The following is an 8142-nucleotide window of genomic DNA, read 5'->3' on the forward strand; positions in this document are numbered from 1 at the left end:
GCTTTGAATCAACGAGCCCCTCACTTCGGGGTTTCGTCGCCACACTTTCTTTTGGGCACAAAGAGCCCTGATTTATTCTTCCCCTTTGCTTGCTGGCGTTTGTTTTTACCAAGTCTGGCTATTGTTGTGAGTGTTGCAGTCATTTTATGCGTATTAGGAATTCATGGAGATTTCAGTCCTGTTTCAAAAGAAAAACCAACCTACGTTCCATGTCATTTGGTGCACAAAATAGGGTAGGCTAGAGTGGGAAGTTGGACCAGTTAAACCGGAAGTTAAATCGGGAAATTCTCCTAAATGTACTTTAAATCCAAAATTCTATCTGAAGGGGATATATATATATATATATTTGCACATTCGCAATCGGATTCTATCCCCGCTTTCTCCGATTTAATACCCACCAAGTTGCTGCGGCATGCTCCCAAATAGTTTGCAAAAAATACATGAATACAGTTTTACTCAGATTTCGATTCCGTACAGCGCATTTAAGTCTCCCTCACCTTGCAAGGCTTTACCCCTTCAAAGCAGCTTTTCATTGGTTTTGAAACAAGTCCCACTCTAAACCAGCTCTCGTTTACCTCGAAGGAGGTAGAACCAAAAAGAAGAAACCCAAATCTTTTTTTGAATTATCATTTCACCGTTTTTAATTTGAAATTTTCATCCAGAAACACTGGTCCATAATAATAAATATATCGATAGTTCTCAAGAATATATAAAAAATAAAGACACGTCATCGTCTGTGAGGCCCTTCACAAAATAGTGTCAAGCAAGCGCCCAGAAAGGGGGAACGGGAAAGAGAGAAAGAGAGAGCGGGGAAGGTCCGAGGGAGAGTCAGGGGGACGCCGAGCCCGCATGCAGGATGGGACTGACTGAAGGATGGGAGGCCGGGGAAACGCGCACCGTCTTGGACGCGGCGGATCCGGCATGGAAGGGTTGTCTCTAACCTAGTGCGGGGAGGTTGGACGGCTCCAGGGCAAAGCGGGGAAGCAGCAAACTGTCTCGTCTAGAGGGAAGAACATCCTGGGCGAGCACGTCGAGACTGCACTCCTAAATCCTTGTTACAAGGAAAACTGCCTTGGTGCCGTCCGAACAACCATGGTCTGGATACTAATAATAACAGCTTAGGCTCGAAGCACGCATGCAGTCGCTTGAGAGGAACGGACGCCCCGTTGGAAAATTAAAAGGGTTCCTGTACCTGCCCCAGCGTAACTTTTTTTAAAAAAAAGTCACGTTCAGTCCGATTCAAAAGCCAGTTTGCTGAGTTTAACCAATTAGTGTCCCTGGGTTACTCTTATTTTCAAAGGGTTTATGTTCCCAGCATAAAATGCCTTGGTTTGTGGATGGGACCGTTCGTCGTCTAAACTCCCCTAGCCCAGAAGACATTGGAAATAAGCGTCAGTGGATATAAACCCCATTCAGCCTCCGCTAAGAAACTCCAGTTACTGCAGATTCTACGCGCACCCCCCACCCTTAAATAAAGGAGACACCCCTCTTTTCTCGGGAGGAAGCCCCGCTGGTTTGAAAGGGACTTAATCCAAAGTAGGTCCTCTTACTTTGCCTAACTCTTGTAGTTGCACTGACCTGCACGGCTTGACTCAGAAGTCCTGATGAAGTTTGCACAGGATTGCAAACTTCACTAGGATCCTGGCCACTGGTTTTTAAAACGAGCTTACTTCCAAATCAGCCCCCACACTCTTCAGCTCCAGGAATGACCCTTCCACGCTTTCCTAGACGGCGAAATCGTTGCGAACCGCAATCCAACCAAGCGAGCGACCGCTTCTGCGGCTGTGAATAAGTACAATGAAGAGAGAGAGAGAGAGAGCCATCTCTTCTCCCGCCCCCATCCGTTTTCAAGCACTTATTTACATTCTCGTTCCCTCCCCTCTCCCTATTTCCTGAATTGACAGGAATTTTAAAAGAAAAAGAAATCACAGGAAAAACAAAACACCCAGAATCCAACCAAAAAGGTTACCTTGCAAGGTCCTTTGCCCCTAAACACACACACACGTCCCCCTGGTTACAGCAAATGAAGTTTGGAGACAGCATCAGACGGGACGAGGGAGGAAGGGAGGAAGAGAGAGAGAAAGAGAAAGAGAGAGAAGGGAAAACAGGAGTTGGAGGAGGAGAATCAAGCATGCGACGACACCGCGGGACCTCTGGGCTGCTTCACCTTCTCGAGTCCTTCCGGCTTGCCCCCCCCCCCCGTGGCTTCCCGGGCAGCGTGAGGTTTTCCGAGGGGGCGGGCGGTGGTCATCGCTAGACCCTCCCGCGGGCGGGCGAGAGACTTGGCCAAGGCCCCCTCTGAGAGGCGGCGGCGAGTTCACTTCAGCAGGTCCTTGGCTTCTGTGGAGATCCGGGCCAGGCTGGCCGTCGTGGTGAGAGCCGAGAGATGCGGCGGCGGAGGCATCTGGCAGATGCTGCAGGGACAAGGCAAGCCGGCCCAGTGCTGGAAGCCCCCTCCCAGCTGCAGGGCCGGCGGCGCAGGGGGGGTCTTGAGCAGCGAGTGCGGCGGCCGGATGGCGCCGATGGCCGGCAGGGAAGCCGAGAGCGGCGACGGGTTGCCCCCCGAGGACAAGGCGCCGCCCAGGATGGGGTGCACAGGGTGCACGGCGCCCGGCGGGTGGGCCGGGTGCCCGGCGGAGTGCGCCACCGTCCCGCAGTGGAAGGCCGAGTGGTGGCCGCCGTAGATCTCCCCCACCAGCCGCTTCATCTCCTCCAGGGAGCTGGTGAGCATCAGGATGTAGTTGCGCGCCAGCAGCAGCGTGGCGATCTTGGAGAGCTTGCGCACCGACGGCCCGTGCGCGTAAGGCATCACCTCGCGGAGCCCGTCCATGGCCAGGTTGAGGTCGTGCATCCGCTTGCGCTCGCGCCCGTTGATCTTCAGCCGCAGCTGCTGCAGGTCCTGCTCCGACAGCTGCTTCTTGATCTTGTACTTGCTGCTTTCGCTCGACGAGCCCTTGGAGCCGGCCCGAGAGAGGCCCTCGCCCGGCCCGCGCTGGCCCACCTCGCTCTGCGTCGACGAGACCGAGTGGTGGTGGTGATGGTGGTGGTGGTGATGGTCCCGCAGGTACATCTCCTCCATGTCTGGCGAGGAGGCTCTGCTGGAAAGAGAGCTGGAGTCAGAATTCATGGTCTGGCTGCAGGGGCCGGGAAGGTGCAAGAAGGGGCTTCCCCGCTCGAGGGGAAGGAGGAAGAGGAGGAGGAGGAATGGCAAGCAGCAGGCAGGCAGGAGGGCCACCGAGCTCTTCTGCCAACGAGAATGAAAGTGGTCGAGACAGAGGAGGAGATCCCCCTTCCCCGCCTCTCTCTCTCTCTCTCTCCCCTCCCTCTCCAGGAGAGCTGCTGGCTTCGTGTGCGTGCGGCTGCGCGCCCGAGCTCGCTCTAAGGCTGCCTTGCCAGCCGAGGGGCTTTTTATAGAGCCGCGGGCGAGCCAGAGAGACAAAAGGCGCCCTCCTGCCTCGAAGGGGCTTGTTCGGGATGACGCGCCATTCTTCAGCGGGGCGCGCTTGGACGGCCCCGTTTAGCAAGGACCCCGCTTCGCAGGCATTGTGCGCCGGAGCCTCCCGCGGACCCCTCAGCCCAGGGACCCGCGGGAGTCCCGGAGACGGCAGCCCCGCCCCGCCGGGGACGGACAGCGCGCACAGCCTGCGCTCGCTTTGGCCTCTCTTCCTCGACGGGCCGGGAGGAGGCGGGAACCCTCGTCGGGGCTTAAGGGCGGGGGCATTTTGATCCTCCCTCTTGGTATGTGTCAAATAAATAGGGGGTGGGTGGGTTAGGAAGTGGAGGAGGGGAGAGAGACACGATCCAACATGCCGGGAGCTGGGCTTTCCAAATCCCCGCAGCTCCGAGCTTAGGGAGGCGCTCGTGCTCCTTTAAGCAACGTCGGGTTTTGTCCGTCCTCTGCGTGTTTACTAAGAAGCAAGTCCCGTTAGAAGTACTTTTGAGTAAACGACGTGTAGAGAAGAGGCGGGGAAATCTTACTCCGAAGTAGCCTCCGAGGGGTTTCCATGAGGTTTGGGGGAACACCCTGAAGCTACTCAGGAGAAAGTGGGCTTTATGATGCCACTCCTCGGTCTCGGTTCGCTGCCCGGCAGAATCAGTGGCGCTCGATCGGGTTAGCTATCCCCTCGCGGGAACAAACGAATATCGTTTGCAGTTGAATCCTATGCGTGCTTACTCATAAGCAATTCCTTGTGAGTTCATGGCGGCTTGCTCCTAGGTAAGTGGAGATAGGACTGCAGTCTTAATTGAAATGTGCATCAGACTGCTGTCCCTGAAGCTCATCCCCTCTTCCCAGTGCATTTAAAGGGGCTGTTTTTATTTGGACTGGGTTGCTGTTTACCCCTACTGTCGGTTTCAAAGGCAAGCGTGTCTCCGTACTGTCCAATCTACGTGTGAATGCTTTCGTTTACTCTATAAAAATGTAGGCCATGTTCCTGCATAACTCACTTTTCGAAATAATTTATCCCGCCCCCACGTCTCTTAATACCTCTGGCCTGTCCAGAGACGGTAGACTAGGGCTTTACTGATGCATACATTTATTTTATTATTATTATGAACTATAAACGCGGCGGTTCGCAGACTATATTTTTGTTGTTTTTCTGTTTAAAATATTGGAGTTTTGCCTGACATCTCCATGGACTTTTCAATTCTTTTATCATTTCTCGAAGTTATGTTGAGCTTGTTTATTTGGTTGGACGGAAAAAAACAGGGATAACTTGCTTCCCAAGTGAGCGCGGATACATATATATTGAGATCTCCCCAATATCTCTGAAAACTTTCAATCTTAAAATATGATGGATACTGCGTAGATTCAATGGAGAGTATAGTTTCGAGTATTGCGCTTAGCTTAGTCCATTTACTGGGAAGCAAATTTTATTGATTCTCTGGGATTTAACCTTCAAATAAATCTGGTTTTTTTCAGATCAGTTTATGAGTCTGCGGGAAATGGCTCACAGATGAAACTGGACTCCGTTCCGTTCGCATTCCTTTGGCTCACACTGTGTTCGTATCTTTTCTATCTTGCGGAAATATGCAGAAAGCATCCTAAACGGCGCAACAACTCCGTGTGTGTGTCTGTGTGCGCGTGCGCGTGCATGTGAACAAGTGACCCCCAAGTAAGCAAAAAAGAAGCCGCCTCTGCCATACGTCACCAAGGGGGACAACATTCTGCAAAGCGCAGGCAGCACAGAAATGACTACACTACACCCAATATAATGTGCACCCAAATTTGTTTCAAATTTCCCTTAGTCAGGCAGGGTAAGGTAAAGCAGCGTAGTACTCCTAAAACGATTGACCACCCCGACCCCTAAATATGTGAACTTGGAAGTAAATGCCACTGAGTTCAAAATGCCTGAATCCAAACTAGAATTTTTACCATGACCCCAGTTCTCCCCTGCGCACTTACTGCGCACTTACCACATTGAAAGGCAACTGCGGCGGTTATTTCCCAGTTGCCTAGTGTTGAGCGAGGGAAGTCCCATTTGGTTCAGGATAACTGACCTGTGAGCTTAACCAGGATTATTGCGGGAGGCAGACGTCTGCTGGGGGGGGGGCGCGCAAATAATTGAGTACTTCCAATGCTTTCCAATAGTATTTGTGGATCTAACCCCCAGGTAACTCTAGAGCTCACAGTCACGTTTACTATGCTCGTTTACTGGAAAATCCGGCCCGCTGAGATTGATGGTGCATCTCCTGCCCCAAGAAATAGGCACGGAATGAGGACCTTAGCATGGAGTCTGAAGCAGCCCCCACTTGGCACTCAGGGCCACTGCGTGGATGCCCTCCTGCAGGCAGAGGCGGGGTTCAGTCTTGGCCTTGGGGTTGGAATTCCCGGGACTAAGTGTGCCTTTGCAACACATCCTTTCATAGAATTCTGGACACTGTGGTTTAAACCTCACAGTTACCATTCTCAGCAGCTCTTAAGAAACTTCAGTGCCCAGAATTCTTTGAGGGGGGAAATGTGCTTCGACTGTGCTTCAAAGGTATAGCGTGTGTAGGATGCCCAGATCTCCTCGTTCGATGTGAGTTGGATCACCGCGCCAGAAAAGCCAGGGACTTTGGCAACTGCTTCGGTGGTGAGACCATGCGAGAATTTGTTGGGCAGAGGGCCTAGGAGGAAGCATGCGAGGGCCGGCGGGGAGAAGGCTTGGGAAATGGCTGAGGGCAGGCCAAAAGGGATGCGCCTTTGACTGTTGGGGCAACTAGTTGACAATCTCGCTTGTCATGGGAAAGGGTTGAATGACAGAGGGTCAGCGACTGGAAAAGGAAGGCGCACGCGCGCCTCAGCTTCTGGAGACCTGTCAAGAGAAGTTTGCTCCGGAGCGAAGACACGCGATAGCTGCTCCGGGTCTTGGAGATGGTGCTGGACGGCTTGCAGTTTGTTTGCCAGCTGATTTGCGTATGGGTAAATCCGTCAAACATACGCCCAGAAGTTTGCTCGGCCTTTATTGGTGGGTTTTCTTCGATCCAGGCGCGCGCACTCCTCGATCGTGTGAAGTCAGGAAGCCAGCACGCACGGAAAGTAGTTGCGCGCCTGAGCCTTCCCACCTTCCGGCACTCGAATGGCGCTCAGAGCGCGTGGCCACTCTCTAAATCGAGAGGGACCTGCGCTTCCAGGGAAGTCTGCCTGGGGAAGAGGGGGGTGCCGCCTTCGCAGCACCTGCTCCCCCCAAAGCACTGGCAGGCATAAAGGATCCCTCTCCAGCGGAGCTCTACCAGAGAAGGGGGAAAAGGATATTTTTAAATACTTTATAGAAAGAAAGAAAGAAAGAAAGAAAGAAAGAAAGAAAGGAAGGAAGGAAGGAAGGAAGGAAGGAAGGAAGGAAGGAAGGAAGGAAGGTTGTTTTTTGGAAATAACCAGACTCAAAAATAATAATCGATCTTCCGCATTCCCTCCCTTAAGTCCCTGAGATGGAGGAAATCCCCAAACCAAGTGACGGAACTGGAAGCGAGGCTGCCTGGAGCAATGGAAGCTTTTAAAATAGTGAAGCCAAACTAATATTTAGAGGCTCCTTAATCCCAGAGCATTTGCTCCAAGCAAACCTACTTCATTTTAGCATCATCTCCGATGATGTTAAGAGATCTGTGCTGCCGTCCTCCGCACGTTTTCTTGCGAGTAAGCGCCACTAAGCTCAGTGGATCTTACTTCTGAATAGATATGCAGAGGCTAAAGCGACAAGTTAACCTCAACGCTTTTCCATACTTTTATTCCCGCATCCCCACACGGAGCCCAGTCTCACCCCATCTCGGCGAAGATGCGGTTCGAAGCCAAAGGCTCGACCTGGAAGCGATGTCACTTTTCCAAAGCCTCCGAGTTGACAGCACTTCGGTCCTTTCCTGGGCGCGATTCCTTGCACGAGAACCCCAGAAGTACCGATCGAAGCCGGTGGCGAGGTCTCCTCGCTTTACTCTGAAGAATGCATTTTTAAAAATATTAATAGTATTATTAATAATAGCGTAATTGTTATTTTTTTCTAAATCGGAACTATTTTAAAAGGAAAGAAAGGAAGACTGACCATCCTGATGTACACCGGCAGCTGTCCAGAGAGCTCCTCCGTCGGAATGAACGATATTCACTGCCAAGGCGACTTAAGGACGACGTTTGGAGGAGGTGAGTGAAGCCTTCCCCCGGCCCCGTGACGAGTAAGCGGGACTGCCCATCGCCTTCAAGTCGCCTCCCGGGTCGGAGCCCTCTGCTGGATCCTCTGCGAACCGAGCAGTCCCGGACCGCCCGAGCACGACTTTCCTACGGATTTCTCCTGAGGCAACTGCTTCATGGGGGAGCAAACGCCTCTCCCAGCCCGCCCCACTCCTGCATCGCTCGACTGCTGACCCTCGATGGGAAACCGAGAGACCCCGAATGGAGGTCTTCATAGAATCGTAGCGTTGGAAGGGACCCCGAGGGTCATCTAGTCTAACCCCCCTGCAATGCAGGAATCTTTTGCCCAACGTGGGGCTCGAACCTACAACCATGAAATTAAGAGTCTCGTGCTCAATCAGTTGAGCTGCTAGAGGGAAAAGGTCTAGCAAAGCACGGCGTGTGGAGAGCTCCCCTCTCTCCCCTCTCCCCGCTCAAAAGGAACAGCCCAGTTGGGGGTGAGGAGGAAAGGGAGATCAGGCATTCGTTCCATATGGATGGAAAAA

General features: G+C 52.6%; 1 protein-coding gene across 2 annotated transcripts; it reads right to left on the reverse strand.

The window, feature by feature from the left end:
- Positions 1-652: 652 nt before the first annotated feature.
- On the reverse strand, positions 653-7915 carry OLIG3 (oligodendrocyte transcription factor 3). Of its 2 annotated transcripts, XM_083733990.1 has the most exons (3): positions 7515-7915; positions 7239-7408; positions 653-3095 (listed from the first exon to the last, which is right to left on the reverse strand). In XM_083733990.1, the coding sequence occupies exons 2-3, from the start codon at positions 7241-7243 to the stop codon at positions 2318-2320; spliced, it is 783 nt and encodes a 260-aa protein (XP_083590116.1). In that variant the 5' UTR covers positions 7244-7408; positions 7515-7915; the 3' UTR covers positions 653-2317. The 2 variants fall into 2 exon arrangements, with proteins under 2 accessions (XP_083590116.1, XP_083590115.1); XM_083733989.1 differs by lacking the exons at positions 7239-7408; positions 7515-7915 and having other exon boundaries at positions 653-3277.
- Positions 7916-8142: the final 227 nt, after the last annotated feature.

This window comes from Podarcis gaigeae (genome assembly GCF_964106915.1).
Source record: "Podarcis gaigeae genome assembly, chromosome: 3".
NCBI classification, from domain to species: domain Eukaryota; kingdom Metazoa; phylum Chordata; class Lepidosauria; order Squamata; family Lacertidae; genus Podarcis; species Podarcis gaigeae.